General features: G+C 39.6%; 1 protein-coding gene across 4 annotated transcripts; it reads left to right on the top strand.

Moving 5' to 3' along the window:
• Positions 1-609: 609 nt before the first annotated feature.
• LOC116252844 (ras-related protein RABB1c-like) lies at positions 610-10527 on the top strand. Of its 4 annotated transcripts, none has more exons than XM_031627416.2 (8): positions 610-866; positions 2628-2769; positions 3534-3620; positions 4908-5047; positions 8452-8534; positions 8621-8825; positions 9430-9498; positions 10201-10527. In XM_031627416.2, the coding sequence occupies exons 3-8, from the start codon at positions 3575-3577 to the stop codon at positions 10288-10290; spliced, it is 633 nt and encodes a 210-aa protein (XP_031483276.1). In that variant the 5' UTR covers positions 610-866; positions 2628-2769; positions 3534-3574; the 3' UTR covers positions 10291-10527. The 4 variants fall into 4 exon arrangements, with proteins under 4 accessions (XP_031483276.1, XP_031483286.1, XP_049933006.1 ...); XM_031627426.2 differs by having other exon boundaries at positions 2628-3037; XM_050077049.1 differs by lacking the exon at positions 2628-2769 and having other exon boundaries at positions 611-866.
• Positions 10528-18794: the final 8267 nt, after the last annotated feature.

The following is an 18794-nucleotide window of genomic DNA, read 5'->3' as shown; positions in this document are numbered from 1 at the left end:
AACAGATGGGAGAGGGAGGAAAGAGAGGCGAGGATGGGAGGAAGAGAGGGCTCGAGCGAGGGGGAAACAGATGGGAGAGGGAGGAAAGAGAGGTGAGGACGGGAGGAAGAGAGGGCTCGAGCGAGGGGGAAACAGAAGGGAGAGGGCGGAAGAGAGGTGAGGACGGGAGGAAGACCTAGTTACCCAAATGGCTGCCGCGTTGCACCGTCGCTCTCTTCTCGATGCTCACCTGAGAGATTGAGAGGGCAACGAAGAGGGAGATAGAGATTAGAGAGGAAGACGAGGAAGAGGAAGGGGAACCGTCGGGCGAGTGATAGAGTTTGGGTCTAGATTTGGATCATGATTCAATTTGACTTACCCAAAACCAAAATTGTTATAGGAATAACCCTCGTTACTGAACAATGGAGCGCTTCGCCCCATCCCTCTGACCCTGAACCTAACCTCCTTATTAAGAAAGAAAGGAAAGGAAAAAATTGTAATTTTGATTTTGATATTTAATAATTTTATGATTTAGAGATAATTTTGTCATATATATTATTATTATAAATTAATAATAATAACAATAAATAGTCTTTCCGCACCGCCGCACTGTGGTGACATAGTCTCGGCCCTCAGGGACGTCCTTCTCCTTTGGGGGAGTGTGCCAACGGGCTACCGACGTGAAGGGAAGAAATGCGATCCGGTTAAGTCGAGGGGTGAAGTCCCGAAAATAGTGCAAAAGTGGCAGTCAAAGTGGGGAAGTTTCTTTAGGGTTTCCTCCTTTCTCCTTCCAAAAAGAAGTCACGGGTGGACGCCTCTCCCCCTTTCTTGTGGGGAAGAGTCTGAACGGGCACAGGGAAGCAACCCTCCGGGAAGACCTCGTTGAGGTATCATTTTGTCTCTCTGTTCCACTTGTTCTTCCATTTCATTTGTTTCATTTCGTACTCCTTGAGGTACCTTTTGTCTGCTTTTCGCTCTGTTTTTTTTTCCTCCATTTCTTTGTTTTTTCTTTTTCCTCTTCATCGATCGGTTCGATTTCGACTTGCTGCAGCTCATGATCTTGGTTTTCTGGGAGGTTTCTTTCCTCATTCTTGCCTTTTTAAGTTGCTTCTCGTGTAAAGCATCGGTTGTTTTTGTCTTGATTTTTTTTTCCTCTTCGATCTCGACGAATACGCGTTTTATGTGGTTTTATATGCGTTGATCTGTTGTTTGGATGGTAGATCTGGTGGTCTTGTTTCTTAGTGTTGGCAGGGCGTTGGGATTTGGGTTTGTCGTTTGTTTTCTCGTCAATCTGTTTTGCGAAACGCATCGGTTTGTTGAGCTTCAGAAGGTTTTCCTATTGTCGTGTGCGGCGATCTTTTAGAGTCATTTCTGTTTGAAAGCATCTTATTATGCCTCTGCCATCTTACATGGGTCGCCCAGCTGTTTAGTGATGTTTATTACCACTTTAATTTTCCTACCGTTATGATAGCATCGTAGTTTGTTTGATAATAATGATTCACGCGCATGCTCATCTTATGGTCTGCTAGGTTCTACCTGTTATTCCAGTGGAGCAAATCCAGTTAGTTGGTTAATGTCAAAGTCTGTTGTAACTGTTTTGTGACTTTGTCTTATTTAACCTGGGTCCTGTCAGTTGTCATTAGTCTTTTTAGCTTTTTGTTCTATGTCAGTGATGGCTACTTTGACAACAAAAAAATGTATTGATAAATTGAGAACTTGAGCCCTGAAGCAGGGGATATTTACGTACTACTTGTAATTTTTAAATTAAATCATTGACAAAAATAAGGCGGTTTCATCTTTAGCCAGTACGACTTGTCAGCTGATACAGCAATTGGATCATCAATTTGTTTGAAATTTTGAATGGCACTGCTTCAACGCATATCGGTCCTTTATAATACTTTTCTTTCAGCCTGAAAAACTGTAAAAAAAAAATTGATACTGTTCTTGAGCATATTCAGCTTCTCTTGGTAAGCCGTATGTGAAGATCACAACCTGCTGTTATAAGCACAATGCATTTTCAGGACTAAAGAACCAGTTTGCTGGCATTTGTTAATGAACCAGTTTGCTGGCATTTGTTATAAGCACAATGCATTTGCAGGGCTAAGAACCAGTTTGCTGGTCTAAAAATATTTATTTGATACGTGTATGGATTTTTAAAACTTGATGAAACATTTATATTTATCTGTAAGACAATATATATTATGTAAGAAGATGTACATATACATACTCGAGCAACACTGGAATAGATCCAAACACGAGAGTGGGAGAATATGCAAGGGTTCTGGGAATCTGGAGGAACTTTGGAGCATTTGATATTTTACCTATTATCATCTTCTTGGTTCTTGCCTATTCTAATTTTTCTTTCTCGTTTCCCCAGTCATAAGAATTTGTCATTCCACTGAAAAGCATTTGATATAACGATATAAAATCAATAGCTTTGTCTGTCTTCACCCTTAGTTCATTATTGTTATGTTCTCCAATTCTTTTATGGAAAGGGATTATTAATTATGATAATCCACCAAATTCAAATGTCTGGATATATTTTGTATGATATCCTTTTTCTCATTCTTTATAGCCTGTTAAAAGCTACAGACTTTTTTAGAATTTATCTTTCTTGTAAGAAGTTATAATGATGCATGTTCTTGCAGGTCTACCATGAAAAGAAAATGGCCGAGCAGCAGCGATTTCCTTCTGTTGTTCAGAAATTGTTCAGGGCAATCATACCTCTACTCGAGAATCTCTCCAAATTGTCAGGGCCAACATGCATCATTATAACCCTAAACCCTAACCGTAAATCCTAACCCTAAACCCCCTAAACCCTAAGTAAAATTTGTATAGATTTTGAGTGACGGTAAAACCCCGACTCTTGTGCGTTTTACCCGAGCAAGGGATGGAGTCTTATAAACCCGGGGGTTTGATGGTCTTTTTGGAGATTGATTATCATTTCTCGGCCTTAACGGGTTTACCGGCTTCCTCTCTCTCTCTCTCTCTCTCTTCCCTCTCGGTGCCCTAGGTTCGGTGGCGATCTCTCCATCTCCGGCAGCGATCTTCTTCTCGGGTATCTCGCTTTCTCTGTTTGTGGCTGGACTGTGGGGGATCTCCCTTTTCCGATGGGTGTATCTCCAGATTGATAGTTACTGTTGGATCTGTCTTCCTTTCTGCCGCTTCTTCTTCCTCTTCTTCTTGTCTTTGTCCCAATTGCGTCTCCTTTTTGTTTGTCCTCTCATGCTCCCGACCCTATTCTTCTCTTTTTTCTTTTATTTTTCTTGTTTTCTCTTTTTGGGGGAAGGGAGGGGGTATCTGTGTTTAGGTTTTCGATTTAGGAATTCCTGTTGTCCTTTCTTTTGTGAGTTGATGGAGGTTGCTTTTGATTAGATATAGTTTGTCCCATAATTTTGTGTTTTTTTGTGTAGGTTTTGTTGGGATCGTGGTGCTATTTTGTAGTTTTTGTTCTTTGTTTTGTCTATGTTATTTCTTATTTGATCTTGGTGCAATTTTTTGTAGCATTGTGGATTTGGAATTTTTATAGTTTTAGTATGTTTATGCATGGGCAGGTTTTTTTGTAAGTTGGGAGCCTGAAAAGTGTTGATTGATAATGTCTTACGCATACTTATTCAAGTACATAATCATTGGGGATACAGGTCAGTGTTCTTCTTCTCTATCGTTGTTACATTGAGTAATGAGTATCATGTGTCCTGTCTTACTTTTCTGCCTTCAAATCAATAATTAAGATGGATGGATTTACATTCTTCTTTGGAATCTTACATTTTATTATCGAAGGCTTCTATCGCAGCTGAAGTTTCATAGCAGTTTGTCACTCTTTTTCATCCATTGAACAATCTGCATGTGCTGCAATGTGCAGTCTAGGAGTGGTCTTTATGGAAATTTTATGTCTTCTATAACCTGTACTTTAAGTTTTCCCAAATGCTTAGTTGTGTTATTTTGAATTTTTCATGTTATCTAATAGTTTTTTTCATTATGGATAACGTACTTTTTCGGCTGAGCTTATGTTGGGGAATCATACCTTTTATTTTGGGAAATGGTTGCTTTTGTTGATGTAACACATCCTACACTGAGTATGAGGTTTAAAGGGCAGCCTTCTTTTGTTTTCTGCGAAAGTGCTTCTTATCTTTTCTGGAAATCAGGATAGGTTTTATATGTACAAACAATGGATGCCATTATTTGACATTATTCACATGAAAATCATTCATAAACAAGTAGGAACATCATTAAGGAGTGAGATAATAAGCTTGGCTGACTGGATTAGAAAGGCAACATACTATTTTACCAAACAGAGATTGACAATATGCTTTTATATGCAAAGCATACTTTTATACAGTCATTACCTCGGGGAACAAGATGATACCAACAACTAAACGGGGAAGCATTAGGAAATGAGTGTTTGTTTGTCCTTTTTCATTCTCTGTCATCATTGATATTCCAACATTTTCTCTTCTCAAGTACACTGACATTTGTTGGCTTTAAGTTCTGACTTTTCCATAATAGGATATGGGTTTCTCTTGTTCTGGAAAATATAAGAGGGCTCATAGAATTAATCAACCCATTGTCCTGGGTTGGCTATTGAACATTGCAAACTTCATTACTATGTGTAATGTGCATACTCAAATCGAGCCCTAGGAGGATGGTTGGATGTGGATCCCTATGCTATCTGCACCTCTTTAACATTTCAACAATAAATATTTTATCTGTGTTCACTTTTGTGGAATTTTCCTATCTATTATTTATAATGTAGGTAGATTCACTAGGCGGGTGTAATTCTTGATTCATGATTTATGTATGTCTTCTTATATTATAATTTTGCTTCTCTCATTTACATTTTTTTAACTGTCTGATGTATCTATTTTTATTGAACTGATAGCCGATAATATGCTATGTTGATGAAGATCTATTTTGTCATGTTCTTACAGGTGTTGGTAAATCATGCCTTCTCCTGCAGTTCACTGACAAACGTTTCCAACCTGTGCATGACTTGACAATCGGTGTTGAATTTGGTGCTAGGATGATAAATATTGACAACAAGCCGATCAAACTTCAAATATGGGACACAGTTAGTTATCACACTCTGTTGTCTATTTTTTAAAAGCATTTAATGACTTGCTCTCAATTCCCTTCGTGCATGAAGCCGATCAAACTTCAAATATGGGACACATTTAGTTATCACACTCTGTTGTCTATTTTTTAAAAGCATTTAATGACTTACTCTCAATTCCCTTTGTGCATGATCCTATGGCTTGCTGATCGAAGATATGGTCAGCCTTTCTTGAATAAGCAATTCTGCAGATGGTTGACATCATAGATCATTGTCCAACACCAAGTTTTTTGTAGCCTTAGCTCCCTTTCAGTGTCATGTGATTTTTCTTTTCTCTTCCCTTTTGTGGGGAAGGGGGTGGAGAGAGAGAGAGAGTGAGAGGTGTACTAATCTATGTCACCAGTGCATAGGGTGTCGGTGTCGGTGCGATACATCTCAAAAAATTGTGGTGTGGCGGTGCGGCGAGGGTATTTATGTAAAAAAAATTAACATCACTTTCTTTCTCTCTCAAGTGTCGATGGAAGCGATGGTATCTCAAGTTTGATCATACTAATATGTATATATTGAATTGCAGTTGGTTGAGTTTAACCCATTTATGTTATTTGCCAATCTTTTATGAGTCATACTTTACAAACGGATAGTGGTGTTGCCTGTCTGAATAAAAGTAAGGCTAAGGCTGGGCATCGGGCCGGGCCGGGCCGGCCCATTATCCGGCCTCGGGCTTCGACTTATGCCCGAGGCCCGGCCCGACCCGATTATTAACAGGTCGGGCTGGGCTTTTTCAGGTTAAAGGAGTTGAAGAACACAGGGAGGGAGACAAGTGAGCTTGGCACCGGTGCAGCAGAAGAAAAGCGAGGGGTAAGGAGGCGGAGAAGATCGCCGGCGACACACAGAAATAGAGGCTTAAGTTGTAGCGGTTTTTAGATGACCCACAGGGGTGGAGAGATATAGGGGAATGGCCATGTGTTCTTGCGACAGCTCATCGGCTTCGTGCTGCTCATCTTCGTCGCCGTGGTGGTCGTGGATGGGAGTTCTCTTCAGTCGGACAAGGATACGCTGATCGACCTCAAGCAGTTCCTCCAACGAAACAACGCCGCGCATCAGGGGAAGTATGACCAGTTGACCGAGGGCGATGCTTCGCCTTGCGGCTGGTTGGAGATCGTGTGCACGGGATGCAGGGTCACCGGGATCGACCTCTCCAACTTCACGCCGCAAACGCAGGGGATGTTGTACCCACACTTCCCCTCGCTCACGGCCCTCGGTTCCCTCGATCTCTCTGGCAAGACCTTTAGCAGATCGATTCCAGCATACCTCGGGCAGTGCGCGTCGCTTAGATACCTCAACCTCTCACACATCCTTGAATGAGGGGGCGGGGACCCTAACCAGCTAAGTTGCTAACATTGAGTTTTTTGGAAAAAAAAATCATATCGAGCTTCTTGGGCCGCCGACGATCACAACGGCAGGCCCGAGCCCGACCCGTTAATTACCGGTCTGGGCCGAGCCCGTTAGCCTCAGCCCGAAAATCATTATTTCAAGGCCAGGGCCCAGGCCCATAACGGGCCGGGTACCGGGTACCCGGCGGTGGCGCGGCCCGGTGCCCAGTCTTAAATAAAAGTCGTCTAGGTCACAAATTTAATCAATTTAAAATGAAGAATAAATAGCGCCTTAATGTTTTATTGAGTAAACAGTAAAGAAAAGGACCATATGGCTGTAAGGATACCCATATTTTGGGAAGTTGAACTTTTACTTGAGGCCCATGTTTGAGATGTGTTAAAAAATAGTTGTTTTTTGGAAATTTCAGGAAGTGAAGCCTACTTGTTTAATTAAGATCATAAGGTTCGTCTATGAGTGAAAGAAGAATTATTATAAAAATATGTAGAAAAGGGGAAAAGGGGGAAAAATCACCCTCCCCACGCTCAGGACGATGATGCCCTAGCTGCTCCACACTCTCCACAGAGAGTCAGAGACCCTCTTCAGTCACTGCTGCCATTGAAGCGGAGATGCGGAGACCATTGGGGATGAAGAATCTGTACACCAAGACGAAGGGTAAGGTGCACCCTTCCCCTTCACTGACTACTTAGTACTCACTCTTCTTCTGCTGCTTCGTCTGAGGCTGTGTCAGTTTTGAAGGTTTTGCCGGCTGCCATCCTCGACGACGCTTTCAGGTTCTCCTCGCCTCCCCCTCGACGACTCCCTCTCTGATTCTCCCCGCCTCCTAACTCTAGAGTTACGCCGCCCGCAGGGGCGTATCAACAGGGTGCGGGTTGGGTGCGAATCTGTGCCGCACCCGCGTCGCGTCGACGCAGGTGCGTCGCCAAGGTTGCCGCACCTTGGTGGCATAGGTACTAATGTGACCTACTTGTAAATCCCTGGCTTCATGAAATTGCAATTTCTTCTTTGTGGATTTGTTACTTTAAAACTTTTGAGCTTTGAGAAACAGATAGCCCAAAGATCCAAACCATAAAGTCCTAAACATTCAAGAAATGAACAGTGCCTAGGTTTTCTGCAAGCCTTTGATCTGGGTGAATATCTAAAGATTACCTTAATGGCTTAATCTATTGTAACATTATTGAATTCATATTTGGGGACAGCTCAAATATTAATTGCTAAAGAAATGCCCTAAGTTGCACAAAATCATGTCTTAGTTCATTATCTGAAATTTCTTCCACGAGAATTTTCAGACTTACCAAATGAAGATTAAACAGCACTTTCACTGTTAATATGATTGATGCTCCTTGTTCTCACTAAATCCACTTTGTTGATCGGAAGTGTTCTTAGTTGCTTCCTAAGTAAAAATGATTTGAAATCCTCTTGACATGTCAGTTGCAGTTGTCCCCATGTTTCAAAATTTGTAGTTGCTTTTACCACTTTTTCTTGCTTTCTACAGTTTGGCTCAATCATCACCTGATTTTATATTTGCAAGACATTTTCTTCGTAGACGAAGAAGAGCAATAAGATGCCCTTTACAATTAGTTCAGGTTGTAGGTGCATATGCACCATCTACATGCTCTTCATGCTCTTAATGTCCGTTATAGCTTAATTCAGACTTTGCCAAATGGTATGCCTGTGTGAAATTCCAAAGTTACATGCCAATGCTTTGGGTGAAATTCCGAATATTCTTCCGCATTATACTAAAGCAAAATAAAAGCAACAAAAAATTTCTGACTGTTGCCAAAACTTGAAATCTATAAGATGCTGACATATAGATATGTTATATCAGTTGGTTAATGTGCATCTTATTGTCCATGCATCCCTTTGTCAACTTCATGTATAGGCAACCAAATAGGACTCTAAGACTTGAACTGCAGAATCTGTGAAAGATTTTTTATTTTCTTGTTCCTCAATCTACAGTGGGTGCTTGTCGATTTTTAACTAGTAGTTTGCACGTTAATGTTTCTAATAGTTTTCATACTCTTATGCAGGCTGGGCAAGAATCTTTCAGATCAATAACTCGATCTTATTACAGAGGAGCTGCTGGTGCTCTTTTGGTTTATGATATTACAAGGTAATGTGGTTGATCTTCTGTTGTTTGAGTAAATGATTGATGATGCATGGATGAATAATGGTTTTCTATCTGTTTTTATTTCGTAGGAGAGAGACCTTTAACCATCTAGCAAGCTGGTTGGAGGATGCCAGGCAGCACGCAAATGCGAATATGACAATTATGCTGATTGGTAACAAGTGTGATCTTGCACACAGAAGAGCTGTCAGCACCGAAGAAGGCGAACAGTTTGCAAAGGAACATGGTTTGATATTTATGGAGGCATCTGCCAAAACTGCCCAGAATGTTGAGGAGGTGATATATTGCTCATCATCTGGATCTTTCATCTGCTTTGTCTAGGGGTCTACAATGAACCGAGTAGCTCAAATTTGTCCCAATCTCGAATGATACAAAGATGAGCTGTGCTTGCATGTGAATGTGCACTTGTCTATGATCGATGCATGATTAAGCTCATTTTTCATGACATTTTTTGGGACCTATAGAAACTAATCCATATGGTGTTATTATTTCCCTTTGGGTTCTTTGAGCCTTCAGATAGTTGTCTTCCAATGTCCTGAAGTTCCTGGGTGGAGACTTTGGCACATCTGATCTTAGTTCTTGTAACAGAGTTACAAACTTAGAACATGTGCAAATCCTATTCTGAACTTAATGAGGGAAAAGGGGAAGCCAGCGGCCTATCCTTGCCTATGCTAAGTCATATGTTTGAACAATTTTAAGTAAACATATAAAATAATCGCATAGCAATTTTTTCATGCTGTGGTCCATTGGTGCTGCCAGTCTCATTTAATGTGCACCATGATGCTTGCTGACTACTGTTGTTTTCCGTTGGTCTGCTTTTTTCCTTTTTAATTCTAAGCACTTCTTGCTAACCTCTCTCTCTCTCTCTTTCTCCCTTTAGGCCTTCATAAGTACTGCTGCTACTATCTATAAGAAGATTCAAGAAGGTGTCTTTGATGTCTCAAATGAGGTCAGTTCTTTCCTGCATGCAACAACTATGTTTTTCTGCAGCATTTTCTTTTTTATATGAATTTGATTAGGTTCCATGTTGAAAATGCCCTTTTTCCAATTGTTGGAACTTCCTGCAATTTGGCGATGCTATGCTGGATGAGACCTTCCAACATCTCCAAGAAGAAGATGAAACTGCGGGTCTGAGACTCTAGAGTGGGTCCGTTTCACTCGGCCATCTCTTTCCATGTTTATAATTTTTTGCGGTTTCGGTGGTAACCCAGAAAAAGAATATGATAGGGTTTTCATCCTACTACTTGACAAAGTCTAGAGGCGCTTTGGGTTCATTTGGGAATATAGGATTCTGGGCCCTTGTTTAGATATAGTGCCAGCTTTTTGTTGCCCTTATTCTTGAGAAACATCATCATGCAGATTCTATCTTTAGATGAATGTAATAGGTCAATGTCTAAAGGTCACCATTTATGTAATGATGATGAGCCAAACATATTGTTTACCTTTTCTTGAAGGATGTTTGATAACTTCACGTCAATGGGACAAGTCCAAAATATCTCTTTCTATTAGTTTTAAAAGGTGACAAGGATATCAAAGCACCTGTTGGTCTTCTGCATATTTTTCTGTTTGGGTGGATTTGATGTATCATGTATCCCTTTCCTTCAATTACAGTTTGTTGCTTTAATGCTTTTTTTCTTGTCATAATTTTCAGTCCTATGGAATTAAAGTTGGCTTTGGAGGGGGAATTCCAGCCACTGGAAGAGATGGTACTGTAACACAGGGAGGAGGCTGCTGCAGTTGAGAATAAGGTGGCCGCAGATTGAATATTCAGCTTTTCGTGCTTGTGTGATTCTACATCTAAACTCAATCCCCTCGGACGTCAAACCCTGTCATGATGACTTGTGAACCATCCTTGTTTCTGTTTGTTTGTACATTCTGTGAATGAGAGTTCCTTATATTCAATTGTATGTATGTTCCGACTTTGTCATTGTGTCGTTCTTTCGCTTCCTCTTATAAATAAAGCCATGTCTTAAGTCCTTTTCTTGGTTCCCACAAGTGCAGCCTATCATGTGTCTTACTTTTTATTTGACGTAATTTTGTTGGATGCAGGGCGGAGCTAGGATTTTTTCTACGGTCAGGCCAAGATGATTCGCAGGTCGGGCCAATCTAAAAAAATTTGATTTTTTCAATGTAAAAAAAAAAATCCTGCGTCCACCTGGGCGCTCCGGTTGGATGGCATGAGCACAGAACATATATGGTGAAACAGGAAACCACCTGTTCCATTTTCTTCATTGCCTTCCCACTGCTTTAAGTTCGGCATATCTTCTTTCTTCCTGTACCAGCTCTTATTTCATACCACCAGCAGCTTAGGGCATCTCTGGTATGCCAGGCATAACTTGATGACAAATTCGTATGGTTAGATTGGTACTTCTCTGGCTCCCAAGGAACTCGCACTATCTCGTCTTGTTCGTGTGATGCTGCAAATGGTTCAGAAAACCGGATGGAGGTTTTCAAACCGTTTTCAATTAGAAACCGCCTCTCAATGTGTTTAGCTTCGTATATGATCCTCATGCACCGCCAGCCGGTATTATTTGGGTCTTTGCGTAGATCTTAATTCTTGATCTCCATCAACAACGGGGTTCATTCAGATCTGCACTCGATTTGGTCAGTCAGTTCCTGCTGTCAGCCTACATCACACCAAAAAGGGAAGACTATTCTTTAATGAGATTTTAAAATGAGATCATATACCCTGTTTTAGAACGTGCCCATTAAAGCCTGAGAAGTTGAAAAAAATTGTAATATTTGATGCGGAAGACGGGAGTTTGGTTATCTGCATATTGTTTTGTACGTTATTATTGCAAATAATAATTGAAATGAAAATCAATGCAGACTCCATGTTATGGTTGACTTCCCAACGCTCTTTTTCAACCAAAATAAAAGAAAAACGGGAAATGATAAACTAAAAGTCATGTGTTGAATAAAAACATATGAGAGAGAGAGAGAGAGAGAGAGAGAGAGAGAGAGAGAGAGTGACTGAGTGAGTGTGGGTTTTTCTTTTGTTCAAATAATGTCCATATTAAAAAAAAAAGTAAAATAAACCGTCCAGCCGCCAAGTTGGGCTAACTAAAGGTTGACGATGAATGGACAGATGCATATTGAGGTCCAAAGAGGTAGGATATTGATGTGGAAATTCAGAAAAGGCTCGCTTTGAAAATTAGTAATCAGAAGTCGACCGGTGGAAGCTTATTACGTTAATAATGTCTTACTCATACTTATTCAAGTACATAATCATTGGGGATATAGGTCAGTGTACTTTTCTATTGTTGTTACATTGACCCATGAATATCATGTGTCTTGTCTTATTTTTTGCCTTCAAATCAATAATTAAGGTAAATGAATTTACAATCTTCTTTGAAATCTTACTTTTTATTATCGTTAGTATTCTATCGCAGCTGAAGTTTCATAGCAGTTTGTCACTTTTTGTCATCCATTGAACAATCTGCAGTGCTGCAATGTGCAGTTTAAGAGTGGTCTTTACAGAAATTTTATGTCTTCTATAACCGTACTCTAAGTTTCCCAAATGCTTACTTGTGTTGTTTTGCGATAATTTCAAACTCTTTTTGTGTAGGTTTTGTTGGGATCATGGTGCTATTTTGTAGTTTTTGTTCTTTGTTCTGTTGTGTTATTTCTTATCTGATCTTGGTTCAATTTTTGTGGCATTGCGGATTTGGAGTTTTTATAGTTTTAGTATGTTTATGCATAGTTAGGTTTTTTGTAAGTTGAGAGCCTGAAAAGTGTTGATTGATAATGTCTTACGCATACTTATTCAAGTACATAATCATTGGGGATACAGGTCAGTATTCTTATCTATGGTTGTTACATTGAGCAATGAGTATCATGTGTCATGTCTTACTTTTATGCCTTCTAATCAATAATTAAGATGGATGGATTTACAATCTTCTTTGAAATCTTACTTTTTTATTGTCGTAGGATTCTATCGCAGCTAAAGTTTCATAGCAGTTTGTCACTCTTTTTCATCCATTGAACAATCTGCATGTGCTGCAATGTACAGTTTAGGAGTGGTCTTTACGAAAATTTTATGTCTTCTATAACCTGTACTTTAAGTTTTCCCAAATGCTTACTTGTGTTATTTTGCGATAATTTCGTGATCTGATTGTGTAGGTTTTGTTGGGATTGTGGTGCTATTTTGTGGTTTTTGTTCTTTGTTTTGTCCGTGTTATTTCTTATATGATCTTGGTGTAATTTTTGTAGCATTTCGGATTTGAAATTTTTATAGTTTTAGTATGTTTTTTATTAGATATAGTTTGTCCCATAATTTTGTGCTAATCCCCTTAAACCTTTAATTTTGTAACGCTATATATATACGTTACAACTCATTTATAATCTGCATATTTAGCCAACTGACCATCCATTTCCTAGATAATAACTGCTGAGTTGATTCAAATTCTGAAACAGATATCACGAAAGTTGTTCTCGTTACTAAAGAAAAAAGCGAAAAAGCAGGCAATAATATTGTAGTAGAGAAAAATAACTCCTTTTTAGAAATCCATAAAAAATACATCAAATCCATTTACCACTTCCCGTTCTGTTTGCTCGATGGAGATGACGTCTAGTGTTCAGTGAGAGGAAGAAACCGCTTTGCCAGATAGATGTCATCAATTTGAATAAATTGTTTGTTCCTGCGAATCTTTTCTCAGCTTTGATTTTCCATAATTTCTTCTTGGGAACCTTCCATCAGGTCCTTTCTTAAGCGTACACACTTTCTATGAATAGGCAGCTTCTTTTCAACACCTTGGTTATGCCTCCATCTATTCTCCTAAAAACGGTGAAACTTTTATTGCCATTTCCGTCTATGGGATTGAAGGCAACGGCATTAATATGCATCTGAATTTGTCTTTGGCATCTACCATGATCATGATGTCCCCTTGGCTGGCTCCCGACCACTTTTAAGGTCAATCTTGAACGCAAACTAAAAATTTCCAACAACTCGTTTGCTTCTCTGATCACGACTAGGAGAAGAAAAACGAAGGGCCAAAACAGGTTCTACGTTTGCAATGACATGTTTGATGCCCAACAAGAGAATAAAATGAAGGAAACGGATGAAAGGAATGATGAAGATGATATACTTTTCTCCTAAGGAAACGAGTTGCCTCCTTTTTACTTCCCAACTTAAATCAGCTATATATATAATATGAACTGAACCATACTCTTTTTTTTTTTTTTTTTTTTTTTTGTCAAATAGGCAGTTAAAAGGTCTAATGACTTTGGTTATGTTTCATTTTTAATATTTTTTTCTCCTTTCTTTCTCACTGATCCCGCCTTCCTCTTCTCAACTCTCCCTCCTTTCCTTCCTCACCTCCCTCCCCCAACTCCTCCAACACAGCAGCCGCCGGTGACCTTCTCCAACACCGGCGAGCCCGCGGACCTCTGCCGAAATGGTGGAAGTCCAGCGGTCCTGCCACCATTGGGGAAGGTGGCTTGTGGCTGCTGCATTTTCTTCCCCAACTCCTTGGACGAGGCGTCGGGTGGCAACGGTGGTGATGGGTGGAACCCACAATGTCCCTCCCTCCCCTTTTGCTACCATGGCCATAAGGCCTCCGCCGGTGCCATTCCCCGATGATGGCAGGCGCGCCGGCCCTCTGCCGTCCCGCAAGAATGGCCGGCGGTGGCCTATGGCCATGGTAGCAACTAGCAAGAGGGAGGGAGCGAGGGAAGAAGGAAATGAGCCGGGGAGAAATGAGGGCAACAAAATAAAATAAAATAATAAACAGAGTCATGGTTTATATATATATATATATATATATATTTGTTCAAGTTGTTAAGCATTAAAAAAAAAAAAACTGTGTGAAAAACTTGGAGCTCCTTGGTCACCAGAAATACAAGGTTTAATTTAAGCTTTGAAATGGAATTAAAAATGTAAGCTTGAAATTAAGAGCTTTGACTTCCTTATCCGATTGTAGGGCGAATGTACATCCATGTGAATGTAGAACCATGTAGCACAATCTATGCAATATTCAAACTTGGCATAAGAAGGAAACAACTGTCACTTGTGATATTTATCTTAAAAATAAGCGGACGGTCCAGATTTGCAAATTATAGAAGTAATGACCTGTCATCTTTTTTTCTTAATGTTAAAATTTTAATTTTCCTTTCTTTTCAAGCACATTTCCATGTCATATCTTGGTAGAAGGGACTTTATTCGTGTATGCATTTTAGCATATAGGCCTGTACTTTCTATGCATTGCCTAATTTCTTAATTACTTGTACAAACAAAAAACTCGCATGGTATATGCATGAGTCACGTAACTGACAAACTGCTTACAAATAAGTGAAGGATGAGAAGAACCAAATAATATATGTGAACCACATCCACAAATATGGAGAAGGTAGGTTCACTTGGGCCCTGGCCCCACCTCAAAAAAATTATTTTAAAAATTTACAAATAAATTTTAAAAAATTTCACTTATTCTATATAAAATTTTGAAAAATGATATTTCGACCTTACTCAAAATTTAGAAACTTTAATTCAACCTATACCAATTAAAAGGTTATGAATGGATAGAGAAAACAAAAGTGTATCTAATGGTGACCCCGAGACACTGGAATCTCCGTCCGGGCTCTCATGGCACCTGCCTTGCCTTGCTATTTAAAGACTGACGACAGGCAGCTAGTGGCGAAGAACAAGTTTTCGCAGTTACAACCCTTTTTCTAGTTGAGATTATGTTCGTTGCAATTTCCATCCTAGTTTAAAATTTTATTGAAAGATGAAGAAGATGTCGCTTTCAAGAACTCGGTAGAGGCATCCATAATACGACTAGTTAAGAAAATATTATTATTCCCTTGAGTTCTAAACTATATACATCTATGAACTTATACCAGGTCAGTACTGTTGGCTTACCATAAAATAATTAATTAAGATGGCTAAGTTGAGGCGAACAACTAATTGCAAACAAAATAGCTAATTGGATCGTGGTTCTCTTCTAAGGAGCTGGGCCGGTTTACCACAACTTATTAGAAACATTCATGCTCTTTCCCATTTTATTTTTGTTTTGACAACAAGCTTCTTTGTCATGAGAATCTAATAAGAGACACATGGATAACGAGCTAAAGAAGTTTTGGACCGTCACATGATTTTGAAAGAACTCGTCAAATAGGTCAAGTGCATCACAATCACGTGAAGCAGTCTTATTAATAACTTGTACTTACTTTGATGCTTTTAATAGCGCTTCTTCCTTGGCTCTCACACATCGATTTTAGGGACGCTCGGCCCCCTGCCCCTTACTCTGAGTCCACTTAACTAAACTTCGCCGCCCGCCTCATGTCATCAACTTGTTTGTTGTTGTATAAGCAGTTAACCCGACCCGAGCCCTTCTAATTCAAAGACAACAAAAGCCTTTCTCTGAATGACGATAGGTCCTTCCACTGAAATTCTATTTTACCCCAATATGATGCACCGAAAGGGGATCGGCATCCAAGTCGTAGATATAGAAATCAAGTCTCTATCTTATTAAACATTTAAATTAATAAAAATTCTGACGCATATAATTTTTCCCTTTTACGAAAAGGCTTTTTTTTTTTTTTTAAATTTTCTTTGGGCAACCTTGTTTTCTGGAGTTGGCTGCTTACAAGACGGCAACCATGTGCTCGGTGAAAATAAGACCAGCCAGAGTTCATTAAAATATCGAAAATTAAATATGGGTCGTACTTGCTGGACTTAATTAAACAGCGATGCAAGCAGACCGCATTGCTTCTACAAAATCTTTTCAATCTAAACTTGAAAGGATGGCTGTACTTTCTTCCAGCATGCTTACAGCGATCTCCAATGCAAACTTGCAGCTTATAGCAATTCATTTGCACTTGTTAATTAAACAAGTAGCCAATCATGATCAGAAAATGGGTCGTTGATATATATATATATAATGGTGACATGATGGATAATAATAAAAAAAAAAGAGGTGGGCTTCACGTGCGTCCGAGGATTCCAAACGCCAGATCTGGTGACATGATGCTTAATTTATCTATCTCTAACTTGGAAGGAATATCCTTCTAGTCCAGCATTAGCATCAGAATATAACATGATCAACATTTCCAGTAATGTGAACCAATGTTGTTCAAAAGTAGTATCCGTCCGCTTACCCGTGTATCGGTCATTACATACCAGCTCGCTCATACATATCATGAATCGGCCCATGTATATTTACATTTTTCATTTTATAAATTTAAGCAAACTTAGAATATTTTCCAATTGATTAAGATTTCGTCAACAATCTTTATTGTATGTATACACTATATTTTGCCGGAATTGAACAGATATCTCTCTCTCCCTCTCCCCCTTTGATACAATTACAATACAAATGGACATGGCAAAGCCACGCGTTCCGAAACACATCATACATCCAAAACTATGCGATTATTATATAGTCACCAAAACTTTAGACAAATATCGGACAGGTTGGATTGTGAAGCTGGCAGTGCTTGCCTTTCCCTACATTTGATCGTCACCAAGTAGCTAATAAAGTACGTTGGGGTGTGTTGTATTAAGATGGACGATCCATCATCTTTGGTTTTCTCATCCAAAATCACCTGCAGATTAAGCGATTTCTAATTAATATCTCATCCGATCACGTTACTAAAAATCAAGGCTACAGAGTTGCTATAATAACGAGTGGAGATGATCGAAACTAAGCACAAACTGCGTCTGCTCACCTCCCTTCCACGTCGGGAATCCTCCACCGGGCACGCTGTCGCTGCCTCCTACAATTTTCTAATTCCAATTAACCAATTGCCATTAACGATCTCCATTACCATCCTCATCACTCTCTGTACTCTTGGATTTGAATACTTTCCTTTCCAGCTAGCTATTGTTATCGAACAAGCAAAGTGGAGCCCAGTCCCCAAATCTGACGCTGCACAATTTTTCCCACCGCCACTTCCACTTTGTCCTGCGATCTTCACTGCCTTGGGACGTGAAAGGGTTGGACTCTCAGCCAACTCTCAAGTCCAGTTCCTTCAAGTACTTAAGTAACTCCAACCTTCCGTCACTGTCACTCATGAATCTGGTTGAATGCATCTTAAACCTCCAAAATAATAAAGCCAGGTCGAGTTGAAAAGCTGGAGCTCTCTCCCAGCCCTTTATTTGCGGATTTTGGTCCTTAATTTAGACGCCAGAAGATAGCACTTGGCGCCACCAGAGGCAGACCTACGTCTTCCCCGCTACTACTCTCGCCAACATCTTCCTCCCTCAACTCCACCAAAAATGAAACATCGACTCATCTTCATCGTCTCAAAAAGTTGCGGGGAAGTTTCGCACGAAGCTTGGATTTCTTGGGTTTTAGCTGTTAACAGTTGAAATTACATAACGATTGATCTCCGCTGCTATATATATATATATATATATATATATATATATATATATATATATATATATATATATATATATATATATATATATATATATATATATATATATATATATATATATATATATATGTAAGAGAGGTTAACCATCGAAACTACAGATGATTGATCTCCGTTACTATGAGAACAACACAGCTGGTGACAGTCTACTTCATGTACTCACAGGCATGTACAAAGCAAAAACGGCGTGTCCTTGGGTCACATTAATCAAAATGGGTTCCTAAAGGTAGATTAGGACCTATGTTTTTTTGTTGCGCTATAAATTTACCTCCTCTTGCGCAACACCATTAATTAGCATCAATAAATACATGTATATGGCATGCTACACCCGTCTATGTACACATTGTATTTTGACTATGTGCAGGGTTCCAGTCAAGTTCTCAAACAAATGCGTCGAATAAGGCAAGAGTTCATAAACAGCGGTGTCCACACCAACTTTAAACAAAAGCGAAAAAATTAATCTCCAAAGTTCCAAACCGTTGAACGGTTTAAAGTTAACGAAGCAAAGCTTGCACTGTGGTGGAACATACAGCAAATTGCAATATTATGGATTTGGTGAGGTATAAACAATAGAAAAAATGCCAGGTTGCGAGATTCTGCAACCTGCCGACGAACAGGCCGAGGTATTGGATCCTACTTTACTTCTGATATGATCTCTAGACCCAACAACTCCTCTTTTTTGGTCTATTTTACACGCCATAAGTTAGATCAAGAGTCAACTAACTTAAATGCATATTTTAGTGATTTGGAAGCACATGGTAGCTTTGGATGAAGTGCAATTCCTCGAAATGGCACCTCTTCACATGATTGAAGATCTATAAATAGGTGGCTCTATAGGCCGAAGCCAATTCACACAGAACAGCTCGT

The sequence above is a fragment of the Nymphaea colorata genome, chromosome 1 (genome assembly GCF_008831285.2).
Source record: "Nymphaea colorata isolate Beijing-Zhang1983 chromosome 1, ASM883128v2, whole genome shotgun sequence".
Classification (NCBI taxonomy): Eukaryota; Viridiplantae; Streptophyta; class Magnoliopsida; order Nymphaeales; family Nymphaeaceae; genus Nymphaea; species Nymphaea colorata.
The sequence above is the reverse complement of the archived record's forward strand: the minus strand, read 5'-3'. Positions and strand labels throughout refer to the sequence as shown.

Coding starts and splice junctions, on each gene's coding strand:
- LOC116252844 (XM_031627416.2), top strand. CDS start 3,575: ATGTCTTACGCATACTTATTCAAGTACATAATCATTGGGGATACAG. Junction 3,621..4,907: donor CATAATCATTGGGGATACAG/GTCAGTGTTCTT, acceptor ATGTTCTTACAG/GTGTTGGTAAATCATGCCTT. Junction 9,499..10,200: donor TCTTTGATGTCTCAAATGAG/GTCAGTTCTTTC, acceptor CATAATTTTCAG/TCCTATGGAATTAAAGTTGG.